The sequence below is a fragment of the Mobula hypostoma genome, chromosome 20, assembly GCF_963921235.1.
Source record: "Mobula hypostoma chromosome 20, sMobHyp1.1, whole genome shotgun sequence".
Classification (NCBI taxonomy): domain Eukaryota; kingdom Metazoa; phylum Chordata; class Chondrichthyes; order Myliobatiformes; family Myliobatidae; genus Mobula; species Mobula hypostoma.
In genome coordinates, this window is record NC_086116.1 from 3,199,562 (window position 1) to 3,223,975 (window position 24,414).

The following is a 24,414-nucleotide window of genomic DNA, read 5'->3' on the forward strand; positions in this document are numbered from 1 at the left end:
AACCTGTCTGTCCTTTCGATAGGATGTATATCCCTGAATATTAATTTCCCAGCCCCGGTCCTCTTGCAGCCATGTCTCTGTTATTCCCACAACATCATACTTGCCAACTGAGCCTCAAGCCCATCCACTTTATTTCTTATACTCCGTGCATTCATATATAATACTTTTAATCCATTTAAAGTAATACTTTTACTCCCCTCACCTTTCACATTGATTCCTAGTGCACTTGGCCATACTCTGATCCCTTCCTGAGCTTTCTGCCCCATTAATTCTGTTGTCTTTCTTAACTTTTCTTATTCCCCCTTTCCCTTTCACTCCATCCTTATATTTCCAGTTTGTCTCCCCCCCAACTACTTAGTTTAAACACACCTGTGTGCCAGTGGCAAACCTGCCTGCCAGAACGCTGGTCCCCCATCTGTTAAGATGCAACCCGTCCCTTCTGTACAATTCATCCTTACCCCAAAACAGATCCCAGTGGTCCAAGAATCTAAATCCCTGCCTCCCGCACCAGCTCCTCAGCCACACATTCAGATCCCCTATCTCCCTGTTCATGTCCTCTCCAGCACAAAGAGCTGGAAGCAAACCGGAGATAACCACCCTGGAGGTCCTGCTTTTTGACCTTCTTCCAAGTTCTCTGAAGTCACGCTGCAGAAATTCTTTCCTCTTCCTCCCAACGTCATTTGTGCCGACATACACCACCACTTCCGGCTGTTCACCTTCACCCTTGAGGATGCCCTGCAATCGGTCTGTGACGTCCTGGATCCTGGCACCAGGGAGGCACCACACCATCCTTAAATCCCGCCTGTTGCGGTAGAAACCCCTTTCTGTACTTCTCACTACGGAGTCCTCTACTACCACGGCTCTGCCTGACTTCTGTCTCCTCGGCTTTGTTTCAGCGCCAATTTTTGACTCGCAGACCTGTCCGCCTCTCAGACTGGCAGTGTCTTCTGTCCCGACAGCTTCCAAGACGGTGAACCTGTTTTCAAGCGGTACATCCCCCGGGGTCTCCTGTACTCCAAGCATCCATCCCTTCCTCATCGTCGTCCCCCTTCTCTCTTCCAGTATCTTCGGTGTAACGATGTTGCTATAGGTCCTGTCCAGAAAACTCTCGGTTTCCTGGATGAACCTGAGGTCATCCAGTTGCTTCTCCAGTGGCTCAACACGGTCCTTCAGGAGCTGAACCTGGACACAATTTCCACATTTGTAGCAGCCAGAGGCACCATCTACGTCCCTGATCTCCCACATCGTGCAAGCATCACACTGAATCAGTTGACCTGTCATTTCTTCACAACTTTTCACCCTCTCCAACTGTGGCGAAGTCTCCTCCCGCAGCCTCTTCGCCAAAGACTCTCGAGACAAAGACTCGCACTTTTCTCACAAGGCACTTCCCTCGACAAGGCCGCTCCCAGACAGGCCGCTCCCCTAGAGAAAACGTTGATTACATTGGCTGATACTTTGACAAATTCGTTTCACTTGTCACATCTCGGCCGACCTCGAACGTTTGTGCTGCTGGATGGTCCTGACCGGTTTTTAAATCAACCGCTTCTTCTCAGCCAATCCCCTCACTCACTCCTTCATTTGGCGCACCTCGGCCGACCAAACTATCCATGTCAAAAAATGGTGTTGGGTAAACTGATGGGACTGAAGGTGATAAATCCCCAGGGCCTGATGGTCTGCATCCCAGGGTACTTAAGGAGGTGGCTCTAGAAATCGTGGACACATTGGTAATCGTTTTCCAATGTTCTATAGATTCAAGATCAGTTCATGTGGATTGGAGGGTAGCTAATGTTATCCCACTTTTTAAGAAAGGAGGGAGAGAGAAAACAGGCAATTTTTCGGGTGCCCAAACTTTTGCATGGTGCTCCTTTCCTTTTTTACCAACACTAAAATTGTACAAAACAAAATAATACACTAATCTTGCTTAAAATGTTGAAAAGAATGTTTCATCTTTAACTTTATGACTTTTGGAGATCAGTTCATCTTCTACTCACTTAACTATTCACAGTAACAAAAATTTTGACCAGGGTGCCCAAACTTCTGCATGCCACTGTAACTCCACCAGAACTACCCATGTGACAAGACACTTACAACTGTAACATGCAATGTAGCAACTTAAAGCTTCAGCACATGTCCCAAAATTTCAACCTTGACCACTTAGTGCCTGCTGCCTTTGTTCAACAATCACCTGCAAGTTCCCCTTCAAAACTTACATTATATTAACTTAGAAATATATTACTATTACTTCATATCCACTGTTCAAATCCTAGAGGTCCTTTCCCAACTCTACAATTACCTGCAAAACAAAGACAGTGGTGTCATGGGTAGCAATTCATGGCATCTTTAATGGCAAATAGGGTCGAGTATTCATTATCAGCCTTACCAGTTGGACCCAAATCCTGTTAATGTAAAACATTTTTTGCTGAACCCATTGCCAGAATCTGCTTATATTAAACACTTAGAGTGTTCTCTGTTCATCGTGCCCTTTCATCTGAAAGAATTGTCTCCAGCAAGAATGCCTGTCCTGGTGTAGTTCTCATTAATGGGTACTTTGTTCAACTGATCATTCATGTGGGGTTGTGAAATCAAGGTGGACAGCTGTTTGGGCACACAAATACTGGAAAAAGTTGTTTTTCCCCAAACATGAATCTAACAGAACAATAATATAGTGGAAACCAATTGGTTTCCCACTTTCATCCCAAAATCATTCAAGGTTGGATTACCTTGACAATACAAATATGTCAGGATGCTGATTACTGACTATAGCTAAGCATTTAACACTACACTCCTAGAGCCCTGATCAAAAAGCTACAGAACCTAGGCCTCTGTACCTCCCTCTGCAACAGAATCCTCAGCTTCCTAACTGGAAGACCACAATCTGTACAGATTGGAAATAACATCTCTACCTTGCTGACAATTAACACTGGCACTCTACAGTGATGCGTGCTTTGCCCACTGCTCTACTCTCTCTACATCCATAACTGTGTGGCAAGGCAGAACTCAAACAGCATCTACAAATTTGCTGATGATACAACCACTGTTGGCAGAATCTCAGTTGGTGATGAGAGGGCGTACAGGAGTGAGATATACCAGCTAGTGGAGTGGTGTCGCAGCAACAACCTGGCACTCAACATCAGCAAGACCAAAGAGCTGATTGTGGACTCCAGGAAGGGTAAGATGAGGGAACACAAATCAGTCCTCAGAGGGATCAGAAGTGGAGGGAGTCAGCAATTTCAAGTTCTTGGATGTCAATATCCATGAGGACTTAACCTGGTTGCAACACATTGATGCAGTTATAAGGAAGGCAAGATAGCAACTACATTTATGATTAATTATGATTATGAGGACACGCAGTCCCCTTTTATTGTCATTTAGTAATGCATGCATTATGATAAAAATGTTTTTCCAGAATGATATCACGAAAAACACATTACAAACCGACTTAAAAACTAACAAAAACCAGATAATTATAACATATAGTCACAACAGTGCAAAGCAATACCGTAATTTGATAAGAACAGACCATGGCACAGTAAAAGTCAGAGACTCTTGAAAGTCCCATCATCTCACTCAGACAGTAAACCTCCAGTGCCGCCATCTTGCCGATGCAGCATCCCTGAAGCATCCGACCATAGTCCGACTCCGAGTCTGTCCGAAAAACTCCGAGCCTCCGACCACCTATTCGACACCGAGTACCGAGCACCATCTCTGCCGAGCGTTTGACCCCGGCCCCGGCAACAGGCGATAAGCAAAGCCGAGGATTTGGGGCCTATGTCTCAAGAGATTCTCAATCACACAGTAGCAGCAGCAGCAGCAAGGCAGGCATTTCAGAAGCTACTCCAGATGTTCCTCTGTGCTTTCACGGCTGTCCCCATCAAATCCGGATTGATGCACGGCCCCTAGTTACACATATCGATATTCATTTGGAACGGCCGCGCGCGCTGCGTCGCGTCACCATCTTCTCCTCCCTCCTCTCATTAGGACTTTGAGGTTTGGTTTGTCAATTAAAACACTCCGAAACTTCTACTAATGTACCACAGAGAGCAGTCTGACTGGCTGCACGGCCTGGAATTGGGGGGGGGGGGGCGCTACTGCACACGATACAAAAAAAAGTTGCAGAAGCTTGTAAAATTAGTCAGCTCTAACATGGGTACCAGCCTCCTCAGTATCCAAGACATCTTCAAGGAAGGCAGCATCCATCATTCAGGATCCCCACCACCCGGGACATAACCTCTTCACACTGTTACCAAAGGGAAGGAGCCTGAAGGCACATACTCAGATTCAGGAACAGTTTCTTCCCCTTGGCCACCCAATTTCTAAATGGACATTGAGGAGGAGGAGAAGATGGCGGCACGACGCAGCTCGCAGCAGCCACTCCGGTGGTGATGTCTGTTATCTGTCAAGTAGGGTGCCATGCACAATCCTGATTTGTTGGAGACAGATGTGAGAGCATGAAGGAACATCTGGTTAAACTTCTGAAAGGCCTTCTTCACTGCTGCTGCTACTGTGTGATCCAGAATCTCTGGAGAAGGCCCCGAGTCCTCGGCTTTGCTCGTTGCTCGGCGGCCAGGGCGGGCTCGAAGCGCCCGGCAGAGATGGTGCTCGGTGTCGGAGGGCTGGTCGGAGGCTCGAAGTTTTCGGACGGACTTAGAGTCGGCTGTGGTCGGGAGCTTCCAATGCATCAGCAGTTGTCAGCGCCTGGAGGTTTATGGCAGGGAGAGTTTCTCCCTTTTGCCACCTGCTATCGGGACTATCGGGAGTCGATCGGAACTTCGAGACCTTTTTTTTTTAACCGTGTCCATGGTCTGCTCTTTATCAAATTATGGTATTGCATTGCACTGCTGTAACCATATGTTATAATTATGCGGTCTTGCCAGTGTTAGTCTTTGGTTTGTCCTGTTTTTTTGTGATATCACTCTGGAGGAACATTGTATCATTTCTTAATGCATGCATTTCTAAATGTCAATAAATGAGGACTGAGTGTCCTCATAATCTAATCTAACCCATGAACACCACCTCACTACTTTTTTTATTTGTTATTTTGCACTTATTTTAATTATTTATAGACATATATAAACTTAATGTAACTCAGTTTTTCTTCTCTGTAGACATTTATCATCTATTTTATTGTACTACTGCCATAAAGTTAACAAATTTCACGACTTACGCTGGTGACATTAAATCTGATTCTGAAGATGTTCAGTGAATTTTACCTGAATTTTATCTCTGCATTTTTGACATCATCAAATTTGTACACTTCTTGCATTCTTTTCACACTGTTGAGTCGCAATGGAGGCTAAACCCAAACAGAAATATATTTACTGGAAAGAATTTGTATTAACATTAAGTGAACATTCTTACACACTTTCAATGCCATTCTACTTCATTATGAACTGCCACTTTAAAAGCATTTTACATAATTTCTGAATTATTTTGTAACATTCTACAATTAATTTTATAGTATTAAACAGTTTACCATTTTAATGGAAGGTACAAGATGTTAATCTTCATTTTGGGTGCAATTATTTACTCCATTTAATAATCTAAACCTTAAAAGTTGTGTTGAATTTAAAATTGCTGTACAAAGGGTGCATTCATAAAAGTGAAGTTCAGAAAAGCAGAAATTTCAACATTATTTGCAGGAGTCAAAGGGGAAAAAACACTATTAAAACATTACACTTCTTTCCACCTTTAGATCTGTCCTTTTGAGTAAATTGTTCAAACATAGAATCTCAGGAGGCTGAAAAGGGTTCCCATGTAAAATATCTGAGCATGTCTCACTACATTAAAGACACCTATATATTGTAAGTTGTGTGTGGATTTAGCTTTAATCACACAATTTAAAAACAATTTTCAAGATTAAGGAATCTGTAAATTTATGAACACCTTTGCATGACTCAGTGGTGCAAACAGATAGTGTAGATGTCCTACAGCTCCAATGATCCAGTTTTCTTTCTATCCCCTGCAGCTCTTTTTGTGGAGTTTGCACATTCGCCCCATAACCATGGGTGATTCCACTGGGTGCTCAGATTTCCTCCCACATCCCAATGATAGCTGCTTACTAAGTGAATTAGCTACTATTTTTTTGCCATAGTATTTGTGAGCTGTGATAGGAAATTGGAAGAGGAGTTATTAATAGAATAAGAGAACAAGGTTTCAAGGAATAAGTGGGAAAACAGGAATGATGGAATTGTTTGGCCAAATGGTCGCTTCTACTTAAAAAAAAAATTGCTATTTCTACTGCAATAAGTCAATTCAAGAAGCAATGTTTCCATCATCCTGGATGAATGCCCTTAGAATGTCTTAGATTATTTTCTTACCTTCTGTAGTAAGAGAGAAAGAAACTCTATTTTTTGGTGTGATGACATATCTTTCAGATCCACTTCACTAATGCACCCCAGCTCAGAATCAGATGCCTGCAATTTATTTAACTTATTTTTATCAAAATAATCTCCACATTCACTTATAAACGTACAGATACTACAAGATTTACAGATTCAGAAAACTCTTTAAAATACCAAGCTAAAAGATAATAGATTTAGTTTAGCAAGTACGTTATTGAAAGTAGTAAAATAAAAACCAATTTAATGTTCTGATACAACAAATTAGCACCAAATTCCGATTGAGCTACATCACACTTCATCATTTGGAGTTGACGGCATCTGAATGAACCATCCTGGATTTCAGTGCATTAGAAGGGATAGAGAGGGCGGAAAAAGGGGACGAGGGGTGGCATTACTGGTTAGGGATACTATTACATCTACAGAAAGGGTGGGTAATGTAGCAGGATCCTCTTTTGAGTCAATATGGGTGGAAGTCAGGAACAGGAAGGGAGCAGTTACTGTATTGGGGGTATTCTACAGAGGAGCAGATTGGGAGGCAGATTTTGGAAAGGTGCAAAAATAACAGGGTTGTTATCATGGGTGACTTTAACTTCCCTAATATTGATTGGCACCTGATTAGTTCCAAGGATGGGGCAGAGTTTGTTAAGTGTGTCCAGGAGGGATTCCTGTCACAGTATGTGGACAGGCCGACCAAGAGGAATGCCATACTAGATCTAGTACTAGGTAATGAACCGGGTCAGGTCACAGATCTCTCAGTGAGTGAGCATCTGGGGGACAGTGACCACTGCTCCCTGGCCTTTAGCATTATCATGGAAAAGGATAGAATCAGAGAGGACAGGAAAATTTTTAATTGGGGAAAGGCAAATTATGAGGCTATAAGGCTAGAACTTGCGGGTGTGAATTGGGATGATGTTTTTGCAGGGAAATGTACTATGGACATGTGGTCGATGTTTAGAGATCTCTTGCAGGATGTTAGGGATAAATTTGTCCCGGTGAGGAAGATAAAGAATGGTAGAGTGAAGGAACCATGGGTGACAAGTGAGGTGGAAAATCTAGTCAGGTGGAAGGCGGCAGCATACGAGGTTTGGGAAGCAAGGATCAGATGGGGCTATTGAGGAATATAGGGAAGCAAGGAAGGAGCTTAAGAAGGGGCTGAGAAGAGCAAGAAGGGGGCATGAGAAGGCCTTGGCGAGTAGGGTAAAGAAAAACCCCAAGGCATTCTTCAATTATGTGAAGAAAAAAAGGATGACAGGAGTGAAGGTAGGACCGATTAGAGATAAAGGTGGGAAGATGTGCCTGGAGGCTGTGGAAGTGAGCAAGGTCCTCAATGAATATTTCTCTTCGGTATTCACCAATGAGAGGGAACTTGATGATGGTGAAGACAATACGAGTGAGGTTGATGTTCTGGAGCATGTTGATATTAAGGGAGAGAAAGTGTTGGAGTTGTTAAAATACATTAGGACAAATAAGTCCCCGGGGCCTGACGGATTATTCCCCAGGCTGCTCCACGAGGCAAGAGAAGAGATTGCTGAGCCTCTGGCTAGGATCTTTATGTCCTCGTTGTCCACGGGAATGGTACTGGAAGATTGGAGGGAGGCGAATGTTGTTCCCTTGTTCAAAAAAGGTAGTAGGGATAGTCCGGGTATTATAGACCAGTGAGCCTTACGTCTATGGTGGGAAAGCTGTTGGAAAAGATTCTTAGAGATAAGATCTATAGGCATTTAGAGAATCATGGTCTGATCAGGGACAGTCAGCATGGATCTGTGAAGGTGACCAGGCATATAGATGAGGGTAGTGCAGTGGATGTGATCTATATGGATTTCAGTAAGGCATTTGACAAGGTTCCACACGGTAGGCTTATTCAGAAAGTTAGAAGGCATGGGATCCAGGGAAGTTTGGCCAGGTGGATTCAGAATCAGCTTGCCTGCAGAAGGCAGAAGGTGGAGGTGGAGGGAGTACATTCAGATTGGAGGATTGTGACTAGTGGTGTCCCACAAGGATCTGTTCTGGGACCTCTACTTTTCGTGATTTTTATTAACAACCTGGATGTGGGGGTAGAAGGGTGGGTTGGCAAGTTTGCAGATGACACAAAGGTTGGTGGTGTTGTAGATAGTGTAGAGGATTGTCAAAGATTGCAGAGAGACATTGATAGGATGCAGAAGTGGGCTGAGAAGTGGCAGATGGAGTTCAACCCGGAAAAGTGTCAGGTGGTACACTTTGGAAGGACAAACTCCAAGGCAGAGTACCAAGTAAATGGCAGGATACTTGGTAGTGTGGAGGAGCAGAGGGATCTCGAGGTACGTGTCCACAGATCCCTGAAAGTTGCCTCACAGGTGGATAGGGTAGTTAAGAAAGCTTATGGGGTGTTAGCTTTCATAAGTCGAGGGATAGAGTTTAAGAGTCGTGATGTAATGATGCAGCTCTATAACACTCTGGTTAGGCCACACTTGGAGTACTGTGTCCAGTTCTGGTCACCTCACTATAGGAAGGATGTGGAAGCATTGGAAAGGGTACAGAGGAGATTTACCAGGATGCTGCCTGGTTTAGAGAGTATGCATTATGATCAGAGATTAAGGGAGCTAGGGCTTTACTCTTTGGAGAGGAGGAGGATGAGAGGAGACATGATAGAGGTGTACAAGATAATAAGAGGAATAGATAGAGTAGATAGCCAGCACCTCTTCCCCAGGGCACCACTGCTCAATACAAGAGGACATGGCTTTAAGGTAAGGGGTGGGAAGTTCAAGGGGGATATTAGAGGAAGGTTTTTTTACTCAGAGAGTGGTTGGTGCGTGGAATGCACTGCCTGAGTCAGTGGTGGAGGCAGATACACTAGTGAAGTTTAAGAGATTACTAGACAGGTATATGGAGGAATCTAAGGTGGGGGATTATATGGGAGGCAGGGTTTGAGGGTCGGCACAACACTGTGGGCTGAAGGGCCTGTACTGTGCTGTACTATTCTATGTTTCATTATTTCAATGCATTGCTTGAGTAAAAAATTATTTTTGGATTCTTATGGATTGCCTGCCAAAGTAAATAAGGACATGATCGGTCACCATCTTCAACGTAATTAAAACTATAGGATTTTTTTTGAAGAAAGCTACCTTCTTAGTGAGGATTGGACTCAAAGTTAGGTTTTTAATTTGCTCAAGTTTATATTTTAGGTTCTCAATGAAATAAAAGTACACTTGCTGGGAATTGTCTAATATGATCAGATGATCAAAACTGCACAGGCAACACTACTCCATTGTGACAGGTTTAACAAGGTGCACAATCAGATTTGAAGTCCAGAAAGTATGGAAATATACAGATCTGAAGCACTGATGGCTTAAGTTATTAAAGCAAAAAGTGCAGAAAACAATGAGTAGTAACAATGGAAAGAGTCAACATTATCAGAACAAAGACACAACAGCAAAGCCAATAGAACTAATGCCTCTCAACACAGGAGACGTGAACTCAATCCTAATTACAGGATGCTGGTGTGGAGCTTTCATCTTCTCCCTATGACCACATGGGTTCTGGTTTCCTCCCATGTCCCACAGTCATATGGGTTGGCAAGTTAACTGGCCACTGTAAACTGCCCCTAGAGTGTAGAATCTGAGGGAAGGTGATCAGCATGCTGGAAGAATAAAAATAGCAGGATATATATTGGACTGAAGTAAACAGACATGGCCAAAGGACTTCTTTCCACGCTGTACATTTCCGTGTCACTGAAGTGTCTCTGGCATTTTCTGTATTATTTTCAGATTTTCTAGTATCTACAGTTTTTAAATTTTCATTTCAGACAGTCTAGGTGCTTCCTTAATCATTAACCATACATTTCAGTTTATAACTTGGGGGACGACAGCTTCCTATTTTTAGAATTTGTGGTTTCTTTTTACAGAATAGATCAATTTTACTCACTGCGATCCACCGTTTACAAAGACATAGGCAAGCATCAGCCAAAGAGGTGTCATAACTGCAAAACAAATGCCACAATACTCACTTTGATTGAACATATATTTAACAAGTTGGACAATTAAATGTTTCACAAATAAATTAATAATATACATTGGGACCTTTTCATTAAATGGAAAATTGAAAGATCATTGGTCCCAATATCAAATACAGACTCTCTATCAATACTGTACTTGATTTCCAATGGTAATACAATTAATAGAGCCACATCTCTGATCAAAATTCTGAATTTCAAATGTTGAATCATGTATAATAGCCCTGATTTTTACCTTTGACAGTCATGTTTTCAACTGTAACCTAAACACTGGAATTCCCTCTTAAACTGTTCTTCTCAAAGTCTGGAAACTCATCTCAGCCCTGATACACATTTGCAAGTGCCCCTGTGAAGCATCTAGAGATATTTTACTGTATTCTTTTTATACAAAGTTTCAATATTGAAAGAACCAGTTTTCTGGGCTTTAATGAAGTTCAATTGTCTTTCCAACATGCAACCTAAAGAAACATTTTAAATATTTCTAAATGAAATTAGATAATTAAATTCTGGTCAACAGCAGATACTATTTCATCGGCCCATCACTCAGCTTTAGAACACCTGGACAGTTAAGATGCATACATCTACAGCTCAACATTCAATGCCATCATCCCCTCAAACTCTTCACTCAGCCCCAAGGCCAGGGGTCTCAATACCCCCCTGTACAACTGGACCCTGATTTCCACACTTGCAGATCCCAGTCACTTCAGAATGGCAATATCTCCACAATCGCCATCAACACAAGGGCACCAGAAGGCTCTGTGCTTAGTCCCCTGCTTTACTCACTTTATACCTATGATTGTGTTGTGACAAAAGAACCAGTTATCAGAAGATTGATGCCGATAAGAGGACAATGGGGGAACATGCAAGGTGCTAATAAGAGAGAGACGAGAGAGATTACAGAAAGGACACATGGTTCCGAGTATTGTCAGAGACCGGTGGCTTTGAACCCTGAACTGTTTGAAGTCTGATGGACAGGCGATACCCCAGCAGGAGGATAAAAAGGGACAGGTTCGCTAAGGCAAGAGACACGACACCACGAGGTAACAAGACCCTGGAAGCGGTGTGCCCCCCCCCCCACAAGTTGGTGAGAGTATTCGGAGGTCTGGTCGTGGGACCAGCCATAGACGCACAGGGTGGAAAGATACAGTCGGGCGGGAACCTGGTGTGTGTCTCCGCCTTTGCCTGGGAGCCAGGTTCACCGAAGAACAATTGTATCTGGAACGGAGGGGTCACAGTCAGTGACCTCAGAAGTCATTACAAAGGGCTCACCCGAAAGCTAACTGCAAGGAATATCGAAGGTCTGTTTGGAATCCGATTTGCATATTCATTCATTCTCTCTCTCTCTCTTCTCCCCGCCCAACGGCGCAACAGCGATTACTGCGAACTGAACTGAACTTTGCGTCACTTGAAACTGATCATTTACCCCTAGACTGCGATAGAGCTTGATTGATCCTATTATCCTAGTTCTGTGTACATGTGCGTTTTATCATTGCTAAACTGTTGCATTTATATCCTTTTAATTAGAGTACTCTGTTGCTTATTTCTTTAATAAAACTTTCTTAGTTCCAGTAATCCAGACTCCAACTAAGAGGTTTTGCAGGTTTCTGCTGGTTTGGCAACCCAGTTACGGGGTACATAACAGTGTGACTAAGTACAGCACCAACACCATATTTGAGTTTTCTGACAACAAAACTGTTGTTGGCTGAATCAAAGGTAGTGACGAATCGGCGTATAGAAAGGAGATTCAAAATTTGGTTGAATGGTGCCACAGAAATCTCTCACTCAACGCCAGCAAAACCAATGAGTAACTTTAAATTCCTTGGCCTTAGGATCTGTTTTGGGACCAGCAGATAAGTGCCATTTCAAAGAAGTCTGTGCAGATTCAAATGTCACCAAATACTTTGATAGATGCATAGTGGAGAGTATCACGGCCTGGTATGGGAAACCAATGCCCAGGAACAGAAAAGTCTACAGAAAGTGGTGAATACAGCCCTGTCCGTCACAGGCAAAGCCTTCCCCACCACTGAGCACGTTTACATGGAGTGCCGCTATAAGAAAGCAGCATCCATCATCAAGGACCCCAACCATCCAGGCCATGCTACTGTATTTTCTCCCTACTACCATCGGGCAAGAGGGATAGGAGCCTTAGGTTCTGATCTCAGTGTTCTTTGTTATTTTTAGTTTATCTTCTTTTGCACATAGGCTATTTGTCAGTCTCTACATATAGTATTTTGTGTAAATTATGTTGTATTTTAGTTTTCTGCAAATACCTGTAACAAAATGATTCTCAAGGTAGTAATATGGTGACATATGCACTTCTGATAATATATTTTGACCATGCTCTAGTTTCTAACGTGAATGGACATGTAATTCTAAAGCCTTTCAGAATCTCTTCCAAATCAACTGCACATTTGATTTAAAAATTCATATCAGAAACGGTTTTACACCTTTTCTAACAGATTACTTAATCTAGTATATACAAATCTGTAAGGTTAAAGAACTAGATTGAAAAGTTAAAATCCAAAACAAGAAATGTGTAGGCACCAGGACATACCAATTATTGGTCACAACATTCAAGCATTAAAAAAAATTGTATAATGTAACAAAATCTCAAAAGGTAAAGATGAGCTATAAATTTTTTTTAACAAAAATCCACTCAAATTATTACTGGTTACTACTTTATAGCAACTTTTAATTTAGATAGTATTTTAACATAATGCATAGCTTGCTTTCTTTTCGTGTGAATAAATCAAAGTAAACTGAACCAAAACCTCTCAATTCAATCTACACCATTTTAAGCAAGGCTTTCTTATGGTCTAAGATCCAGTTCACTTGTATTCGAAAATAACTTCCCTTGAACTAAATCCTATGTGGTACATTTTAAAACAGTCAAATTTTGGGATTTTAAGTAGTTTATGAAGTTTATTTTATTTTAGTCTTTCCTGATAACATAGGCATTGAATTACTGGGTGAACATGCAAATTGACTGAAATTCCACTGATCGTCGGTATAACAAAAGAAGATGACTCACTGTGGTGTGAATGGTGGTATCCCAGGAGAATGGAACCAAGCATTCCAGTCAACTTGATTCAAAACGTCAGTCTAGTAGAAAGTGAAATTATTAGTGAGGTACTGATTGCTGCTTTGAAATCCTGACTCCTTGTGCAGAAAAAAAAACTAAGCATTAAAGTAATTAATAAAAATTATATCAACACTGTGATTGTGTTTGGCTCTCAACATTTAAGCTCACATTTTATCCATGTTGGTCACTATTACAAGGAACTCTCATTGGCCAATCTTTCTACTTAAACATCAGTAAAAACTAAAGCATAAACAAATTAAACACTGGTTACATAGTCACTAGGGTGGAATTTAATAAAAGGGCTCTCTCAAGTACAATAGTTACTTAACTGTACAACTCTATCTTTTTTCCTATCTGTGTCCTAACATTTTAATCTACAATCTACACCAACCTTTTCAATTGGGGGAAGGGGGAGAAATTATAATTACTCGGGTCATATTTCCCCAACATGGTATTCAATATTTCAGTTATTATTAACCAAATTGCCTAAGTGTAACAGGCTCACATTTTTTTTTTAAATACACAGTCAAGGAAAACACTTCTGGAAAGAGCTTTTGAAGGAAGCATAAATGTACCAAAGCAGCATGAATTTGGTCTTCCTAACAATATACTTTTTTCTAAATGTAAATTCAAGCAAGGATGCTCCAAAAGAGCATGTTCATACCACCTACCATTCAATATGCACAGTGGCTGATAAATAGGGAGGACACATCTGAATCACCAGGTAAGAGAGTCAACTTTTATTGCAACTTCATTTTCTTAGAAAATCAATATGTTGGAATAACAAAACAACTAAACTGTTAATTTCCAGAACTTTAGGTTATTTTATTGGAAAGGGCAAAGGTTAGGTAGTCCTGTGGGAATAAAGTAATTAGTGCCCAACTATGTTACATTAATGCATATGTTAAAGAACTGAAGTGAACTTGGTATTTTAAATCAATGTTACAGAGCAAATGGATAACTGGCCTATTTCCAAGGCTATTCTAGACATATGGTAGAGCCATGGAGAGATTCCAGTGTAAAAACTGCAATAATGTTAACAGGAAAGTTAAAAACAAAACTTGCAACCTGCATCCATAGCTTACTCTCAGATTTCTATTTTAAAGGATCATTATGGTTTATTTTGACAAAATGAGAAATCAAAAATCATCACAATACTATTCTAAAGTCATTCACCTTATTAGAAAAATACGAATACAGGCACTTCTTCCACTCTTCTGTAGTTATGGCACTGTAGGCGAAAGTCTGAATATAGAACTTGAGGAAACCCATGAAGATTTCTAAAAGTAAATACATTGCACAAATTTGTTGCAATTTAGCTTTAAATTCCCAGTTAAGAAACTGAAGAATTTTTAACAGGTAATACATACCTGGCCCACCAAGCAACTCCTCCAAATGATAAAGTAAAGCAAATCCCTTCTCATAAGGAACTGAAGAAAATGCATCATCAGGGTCAGTGTCACAGAGGTCAGGAACAAGACTGGTCAAGGAATTAGAAGGACCAAAAGTCTCAATCTAATAGAAAGAATACATTTTAATTACATTTTTAAGATGACATTTACCATAGCATGAGACTAAACATACCCACAATAGATCCTATATACAGAAAATCAAACTGAAATTTTTTCCTATTGCATTAGTGAAGTATGTAGTTTATGCTGATAGGACTTTCCTTCTTCAGAGTTAAAATGTAGAATTACACAAATAAAATAATTTAAGGCTTTAAGTTACTTTCACACAACTGGTATTAACCTTCAAAATCAATTCCACTGCAGAAATTCTACTACTTCAGATATAATTATCATGGTACTTTTAGAACATAGAATACTGCAGCAGAGGAAATACCCTTCAGCCCACGATGTTGTGTCAACCTTTTAACCTATTCTAAGATTAATCTAACACTTCCTACCCACAGTCCTTCATTTTTCTATCATCCATTTGCCTAAGAGTCTCTTAAGTGCTTTTAATGAATCTGCCTCTACAACCACAGCTGGCAGGGTGTTTCATGCACCTACCATTCTGTGTAAAAGAGATCTATAACATTCCTCCCTTTTATACTTTCCTCTAACTGCCTTAAAATGATGCCCCTTTGTTTTAGCCATTTCTCCCCTGGAAAAAAGTCTCTGGCTATCCACTTGATCTACGCTCCTTATCTTGTACATCTCTATCAAATCACCTTTCATCTGCCTTCTCTCCAAAGAGAATGGCCTTGCTCACTCTACCTGTCCTCATAAGGCATGCACTTTAGTGGCATGCTATAAGAGAACATTGGATCCAAACACCTATTTCAAGTGCAGCCACCCCTCCCAGGATACATTGCTGTAGGTGGATATTTGAGTTCCTTGCTACAGGTCCCAAGGGATGCCCACGAAATAGAAAAACTATCAGACAAACATAAAATTATTATTAAATATGCACAAGTTTTGAAACACAGCAGATGGTGTGTTTTATTCTGTAGAGATGAAAGAGACACCTGGATGGTATGTTGCCTCCCATCGTCAGGGTCAGGAATATCTTGAATCAGGTCCACAGCATTCTAAACAAAGATAGCGAAAAGCTGGAGGTCATAGTACATTTCAGTACCAATGACATAAGTAGGAAAAGGGAAGAGGACCTGAAGAGAGAATACAGGGGATTAGGTAGAAAGCTGAAAACCAAGACCTCCAGGGTAATAATCTCTGGATTGCCGCCTGTGCCACACGTTAGAGGGAGCAAGAATAGGATGTTTTGACAGATGAATGTTGAGTCTGAAGAGTTAGTGCAGGAGACGGTTTCAGATTTCTGGACCATTGGGATTCCTCTTCTGTACAAAACGGATGGGTTACACCTGAACCCAACGGGGACCAATATCCTTGCAGCCAGGTTTGCTAGAGTTGTTGGGGAGGTTTTAAACTAATTTGGCAGGGGGTGGGGGTGGAAAAAACCAGAATGAGGGCTGAGGATGGGTCAGTTGGTATACAACTAGATGCAGTGTATAGTGAGACTGAGGAAGGACAGGCAGATGATAAGACAAAGTTGCAGTAAGTGGGATGAGTTGAAGTGTAAAGGGGTCAGAATAGAAAAGGGTGGTGAATACAGGACTGAATGTGCTCAGTATACTAAATAAGGTAGATGATCTTGTAGCCTAGTTAGAGATTGGCAGGTATAATGTTGTGGGCATCATTAAGTCATGCCTGAAAGAAGATCATAATTCTTTACTTAACATCCAGGGATAAAGGATAGACTGGTAAGAAGAGGGAGTGGGGTGGTTGTATTGGTAAAAATGAAATTGAATCATTAGAAAAGGGTGACATTGTACCAGAAGATGCAGAACCCTTGTGGCTTGAGTTAAGAAACTACAAAGGCAAAAAGACACTGCTGGGAGTTATACACAGGCCTCTGAACAGTAGCCAGGATGTGGGCAAGAAATTACAATAACAGACAGAAAAGGCATGTAAAAAAAGGCAATACTGTGATAGTCATAGGGATTTCAATATGTAGAAAGATCAGAAAAATCAGGTTGGTTCTGGATCCCAAGAGAGGGACTTTGTAGAATGCCTGTGGGATGGGTTTTTAGAGTAGCTTGTGGTTGAGCCCAACAGGGAAACAGAAATTCTGGATTGTGTAATGTAATGACCCAGATTTGATTAGACAGCTTAAGATAAAGGAACCCTTCGGAGACAGTGATCATAATATGGGAGAATTTACCCTGCAGTTTGAGAAGGAGAAGCTAAAAGTCATATCTATCATTATCACAGTGAAGTAAAAGGAATTACAAAGGCATGAGAGGAGCTATCAATATTGATTAGAAGGGGACACTAGCAGGGGTGATAGAACAGCATTGCCAGGAATTTCTGGGAGCAATTTGCAAAGCACAGGAAAGATACATCCCAAAGATGAAGTGTTTTAAAGGGAGGATGAGGCAACCATGAGAAGTCAAGACAGCATAAAAGCAGAGGGCCTATGATACAGCAAATATTAGTATGAAGGTAAAGGATTGGGAAGCTTCTAAAAACCAATAAAAGGCAACTAAAAAAAGTCAAAAGGGGATAAAAAACAAGAAACATGAAGGTAAACAGCTAATAAGAGGAATAAAGAATTTTTTTCAGAGATATAACAAGCAAAAGAGAGAAAAGAATGGATATTGGACCACTGGAAAATGATGTTGGACAGGTAGTAACGAGGGATAAAGAAATGGCGAACCAACTAGTAAGTATTTTGAGTCAGTTTTCAATGTGGAAGACATTAGCAGAATGCCAGAAATGCTAGATATCAAAGAGCAGGAATGAGTGTCATTGCTATTACTAAGGAATAGGTGCTTGGGAAGCTGAAAAATCTGAAATAGTTAAATAACATGGATTACATCCCACGGTTTTGAAAGATTGTGGAGGCATTAATAATGATCTTTCACAGATCACTCTATTTGGGAATAGTTCCAGAGGACTGGAAAGTTACAAATGTCACAATAACAAAGGAGACAAAAGACACAACATTATAGGCCAATTTCCTGACTTCAGTGGTTGGGAAGATGTGAGAGTCCATTATTAAGGACAAGGTTATGGGATAATTGGAGGCTCATGACAAAATAGGCCAAAGTCAGCATCGTTTCCTTAAGGGGAAACCTCGCCTGACAAAGTTGTTGGAATCCTTTGAGGAAATAATAGGCAGGATAGTCAGTGGATATTGTTCATTTCAATTTTTAGAAGGCCTTTGATAAGGTGACCCACATGACTCTGCTTAATATAATAGCCCTAACAAAGTATTACAGGAAAGTTACTAGCATGGATAAAAGACTGACTGGCAAAGAATGGGAATAAAGGGGGCCTTTTCTGGTTGGCTGGTGCGTGGCCAAGTGGTTAAGGTGTTCGTCTAGTGATTTAAAGGTCGCTAGTTCGAGCCTTGGCTGAGGCAGCGTGTGTCCTCGAGCAAGGCATTTAACCACATTGCTCTGCGACGACACCGGTGCCAAGCTGTATGGGTCCTAATGCCCTTCCCTTGAACAACATTGGTGTCATGGAGAGGGGAGACTTGCAGCATGGGCATTGCAGAGCAATGTGTGGTTAAGTGCCTTGCTCAAGGACACACGCTCAAGGACAGAGCTGGTCTTCCATACAACCTTGCCCAGGCCTGCACCCTTGAAACCTTCCAAGGTGCAAATATATGGTCTCATGAGACTAACGGATGCTGCCAGTGACTAGTGAATTTATTCATTGCATACACCGGGAGAGCACTAGATCCTGAGGTATTTTATGTTTAATAAAACTCGTAACATTTTATTGAACTCCAAAACCTAAACACAAAATGGCGCTAAATATCTTTAACATAATAATATCATGTTAGACCAGCCCCTTACAGTGAAACCCCAACTCACTGTCAGTGGTTGTGACTTATGTACATTTCTCCCAATTATGTTGCCCTACAATTTCACAATTTAAATTATCTGATCTTCCAGTTTTCCCTCGAAAGTGGATGAGCTTGCATTTACCAGCTCTTCCCAATCATTAATGTATGTACATCATGAACAGTTCAGCAGTGACCCATGTGGGACTCTGCTCACAGCTGACCGCCAACCAGAAAAATGTATTTATCCCAACTCCCTGCTGTCTATTGGGTCGATATTAGTATTTATCAATTCATCTATCCACACTAATACATTAACACCAACTACATGCATCCTTATATCTCATGGGTAAGTCTTTTATGCAACACCTTATCAAACGCCTTCTGGAAATCCCAGTATACATCATCCTGTTCCCCTCTATGCAAGACACTCATTATATCCTTAAAGAGCTCCAGTTAGTTTGTCAAGCAGGACCTCCCTCTCATGAATCCATGCTGTGTCGGCCTGATAAAAGCAGATTTGCTGCTATTTCTTCCCTAATGATAGCTTCAAGAATTTCCCCAACTAGACATTAAGCAAACTGGCAATAATTACCCACCTTTTTTCTACATTCTTTTTTAAACAGTAGTGTGACGGTCGCTGTCTTCCAATCCACTGGGACCCACCAACAGTACTGAGAGCTTGGGTGAATTATCACAAATGTGTCCAGTATAACTTATGCCATTTCATTTAGTACTCTAAGATGCATCCCAGGGCACTAAAAGAAACCTTGTCTACCTTTAAGCCTATTAATTTGCACATCATTACTTCTTTAATGACACTAACCTCCCATCACATCCCAGGCTCTTTGGCGTGATAGATCTGTGAAGATCAGGACAAAATAGTCGTTTAAGGCCTTGGCAGTTTCTACATTATCCAATATGAATTCCCCCTTCTCAGCTCATCATCCACGTTTATTTTAGCCACCCTTTCCCATTTTATACAATTTAAAACTTTTACTGTTTCTATACTTTTGTTATAGTTTACTTTCATAAAGTATCTTTCCTATTGTTCCTTTATTTTTTGCTTTTTCAAGTTTTCCCAATCATCTAGTTTCCCACTACTCTCGGTGACTTTGTATTAAATTTTATTCTGATGCCTTCTTTTATTGTCTTGGTTATCTAAAACTAGCTCTTCCCACCCTTACTATCCTTGCTCTTACTTGTTTAACGAGATACAGCACAGAATAGGCCCTTCTGGCCCTTTGAGCCACACTGCCCGACAACCCCCGATTTAATCCTGGCTGAATCACTGGACAACTTATAATTATCAATTAACCTATTTAACCGGCAAGTCTTTGGAATGTGGGAGGAAACCACATTGAGAAAACCCACGCATTCTAATGGGAGAACTATACAGACTCCTTACAGATGACACCAGAATTAAACTCTTGACGTCCCAAGCTATAATATCATTATGCTAACCACTACGCTACTGTGGCTTTGAACTAGAATATACTAGAAAAATCTCTGTTCTTTCAACTGTCCCTCCATTTAGTCTGTGTTCCCAGTCTACACTGGTTAAGTTCCTCCCTCACCCCATTGTAATCTCCCTTATTTAGGCATAATACACAGGTTTTAGAACAAACTACTGCACCCTCCATTTGCATGAGAAATTCAATTGCTACTGTGATCACTACAAGATTGCTCATTTTACCCATGTCAATGCACAGGACTAAATCTCAGAGTATTTTCTCTTGTAGGCTCACTAATATGCTGTTTAAGAAAGCCATCATAAATGCATTCTATGATGTCATCTTCAGGACCAACTTGATTCACCCAGTGCTCAAGCTGAAGGCCGCTTCTCACAATTGCTGAACCATACTCGCAAGCAGATATTTCTTGGTTTATTACCCATTAACTGTAATGCTAATATTTGGTGGTTTCTCCGTGGATTGTCACCTTGCCGTGGTGGAGAAGCTTGTGTGGTCCTGTGATCCCACGGGCTATGCTGTCTGGATCTATGCTCCTGGTAGGGTCACCCATGGTGGTAAGGTCGAGGGTGAGGTCCCCGACAAAGAACAATCCAATCAAGACCTCAACGGTGGAACAGGCGGACAAAGTTACTTCGAACTCAACAGCTGTGAAGGTGGATGAAGGCTGCAACAAATCCATCAGCTCCAATCGTCGTAGTTTCCATGCCATTGGAATCAGTTGGTTGATTTGTGAAGTATCGTGTGCTTCTTGGAGTGCAACATCAAGTACACGTTAAACAAATACATGCACAGGTGTCCTCACTCTGTGGGCCACTTCTTCAGAATGAAGACCATCATCCTTGACCTCGAGGGATAGCCATGACAACGATTTGATGGATTATTGACAATTCCCAGTGACTTTTTTCACTTTACTATTCCTAATCTCGACCCAGATGGACTCAACATTCTGCACCTTAGATCTTGTATTGTCTCGTTATAGCCCTGAATTCATCCTTAATTAAGAGCACTATCCCACCTCCCTTACTTCCTGCCTATCCTTCCCCATTATCCGATATTCTTGGATATTTAATTCCCATTCATCTCCACCCTACAACAGTGTTCCTGTAATAGCCACTAAATCACTCCTTTGTACTGATTCGTGCCACAAGTCCACTGACCTTATTTCAATACTATAGGCATTCAGATGGAGTGCCTTTACACTCAAGTTGTTTTAGAATGTAGTAACCTTTGTGCTCTTTGCATTTGACTTTGCTGTACTCCACTCTGACTTTCTTCTTTTCTAACTTTTCCTTTGATTTCTTGATTGCTTTGTTCTGACTTTCTACCTGGATCCCCATCCACCTGCCATATTAGTTTAAATCCTCCCCAACAACACGAGCAAACAATCCCCTTTGGACAAAGATTCTGGTCCTGCCCAGTATAAGGCCGCCTGGTTTATACTGGTCCCACCTCCCCAGAACCAGTTTCAATGCTCCAGGAATCTGAAATCCTCCCTCCTGTACCACTGGTCAAGTCACATATTTACCCTATGTTGCTATTCCTACTCTGACGAGCCTGCGACACAGGTAGCAATCCTGAGATTATTACCATTGAGGTCCTACCATTTAATTATCACCTAGTTCCTTAAATTCACCTTGTGCTATAAGGAAAGAAATTTACAGGCCACTTACAGAATCTGATATGGGAAATAGGTTAGAATCCATAATAGCATATTCAACAGTTTACTGAAAGGGAAATATAGAATACTGTGGTGCACAGCAAATTGTGCATTGCTGTACACAAATCAAAGTTAGCAAACAGGTATAGTAAGCAATTAGAAGTCGAATTAAATATTAGCCGATATTTGAAAGGGCATGCAGTTTTAAAGTATAATGGAAATTTTACTGTACTGTACAAGGTGTTGACAATATAACATATCTTTGATTCTCCAACGAGAGCAGTGAAGGTAGAGCCTTTCACGGAACTCAACAATTAGAGAAAGGAGGAAAGCTAGGTTAGATTAACTTTGGACTCAATGCACAATGGAACAGGCGCAAGAGGCTGCCCCTATATCTTGTATTTTCTTGCACAGTAACGAACAAGACTACAAGTGATTGTAGATAACGTATATCTCAATTTTCCCTTCCAATTATCTGTGGAGTGATGTACACTAACACTTCTGATGGAAACAAAATACACTACAGCTACAGAATAAAAGCTTATTAGGGTTTGTTTAATTATCATGTACTTACTGCTTGCAGTAGATCTTTCCAGCCTCCAATAGCTACAAATTGCCTGAATTTCTCATCATACATACAACGAGCTATCATGCGTTCCAGGTACACTGTATGGCCTTCATTTAACCTAATGTCAGGAATAAAGTAGTCACTGGTTCATTCCATCAAAAGGGACTCCAAAACTTGTTATATGTACTGGAATATAGCAGGCCAACACAAAAATATTGTAGGACATTCTACATGAATGTCAGAACTGGAGGAGTAGCTAATCCAGTCATGTGGGGCATGATTTAAAATCAGCAACATCTAATTGGCACAGCAAGGTTTCTGTGGCAGCAGTATTGGATTATGCAGATGTACTCGAGGATAACAGAATAAAAAATTAAGTATAACTAGTAACATGATTTTAAATGGTAGTTTACAATGAAATTACATTACATAATACAGAACAGGCAAGAGGTAACAGAACCATAGAACATTACAGCACAGAAACAGGCCTTTTAGCCCCTTTTGGCTGTGCCGAACCATTTTTCTGCCTAGTCCCACTGACATGAACCTGGACCATATCCCTCCATACACCTCTCATCCATGTACCTGTCCAAGTTTTTCTTAAATGTTAAAAGTGAGCCCCCATTTACCAATTCATCTGGCAGCTTGTTCCACACTCCCACCACTCTGTGTGAAGAAGCCCCCCCTAATGTTCCCTTTAAACTTTCCCCCTTCACCCTTAACCCTTAACCCATGTCCTCTGGTTCTTTTCTCCCCTAGCCTCAGTGGAAAAAGCCTGCTTGCATTCACTCTATCTATACCCATCATAATTTTATATGCCTCTATCAAATCTCCCCTCATTCTTCTACGCTCCAGGGAATAAAGTCCTAACCTATTCAACCTTTCTCTGTAACTCAGTTCTCAAGTCCCGGTAACATCCTTGTAAACCTTCTCTGCACTCTTTCAAGCAACACACATCAAAGTTGCTGGTGAACGCAGCAGGCCAGGCAGCATCTCTAGGAAGAGGTGCAGTCGACGTTTCAGGCCGAGACCCTTCGTCAGGACTAACTGAAGGAACTGCCTGGCCTGCTGCGTTCACCAGCAACTTTGATGTGTGTTGCTTGAATTTCCAGCATCTGCAGAATTCCTGTTGTCTGCACTCTTTCAACCTTATTAATATCCTTCCTGTAATTTGGTGACCAAAACTGCACACAATACACCAAATTCGGCCTCACCAATGCCTTATATAACCTCACCATAACATTCCAACTCTTATACTCAATACTTTGATTAATAAAGGCCAATGTACCAAAAGCTCTCTTTATGACTCTATATACCTGTAACACCACTTTTAGGGAATTTTGTGTCTGTATTCCCAGATCCCTCTGTTCTACTGCACTCCTCAGTGCCCTACCATTTACCTTCTATGTTCTACCTTGGTTTATCCTTCCAAAGTGCAATACCTCACACTTGTCTGTATTAAACTCCATCTGCCATTTTTCAGCCCATTTTTCCAGCTGGTCCAAATCCCTCTGCAAGCTTTGAAAACCTTCCTCGCTGTCCACTACACCTCCAATCTTTGTATCATCAGCAACTTTGCTGATCCATTTACCACATTATCATCCAGATCACTGATATAGATGACAAAATAACAATGGACACAGCACTGATCTCTGTGGCACACCACTCACTAGTTACAGGCCTCCACTCAGAGAAGCAATCCTCCACTACCACTCTCTAGCTTCTTCCATTGAGCCAATGTCTAATCCAATTTACTACCTCTCCATGTATACCTAGCGACTGAATCTTCCTAACTAATCTCCCAAGTGGGACCTTGTCAAAGGCCTTACTGAAGTCCATGTAGACAACATCCACTGCCTTCCCTTCATCCACTTACCTGGTAACCTCCTCAAAAAACTCTAATAGATTGGTTAAACATGACTTACTACGCACAAAGCCATGTTGACTATCCCTAATACGTCCCTGTCTATCCAAGTACTTGTAG

General features: G+C 41.2%; 1 protein-coding gene across 1 annotated transcript in view; it reads right to left on the minus strand.

Moving 5' to 3' along the window:
* Positions 1 to 24,414, minus strand: part of lta4h (leukotriene A4 hydrolase) — a 97,179-nt gene that overhangs the window by 10,402 nt on the left and 62,363 nt on the right. The window contains exons 11-17 of the mRNA XM_063072247.1: positions 22,437 to 22,548; positions 14,782 to 14,926; positions 14,588 to 14,691; positions 13,361 to 13,431; positions 10,242 to 10,296; positions 6,318 to 6,413; positions 5,211 to 5,293 (exon numbers count right to left, since the gene is read on the minus strand). Of these exons, the coding sequence (XP_062928317.1) occupies positions 5,211 to 5,293; positions 6,318 to 6,413; positions 10,242 to 10,296; positions 13,361 to 13,431; positions 14,588 to 14,691; positions 14,782 to 14,926; positions 22,437 to 22,548 (666 nt within the window). The remainder of the gene's footprint in view (positions 1 to 5,210; positions 5,294 to 6,317; positions 6,414 to 10,241; positions 10,297 to 13,360; positions 13,432 to 14,587; positions 14,692 to 14,781; positions 14,927 to 22,436; positions 22,549 to 24,414) is intronic.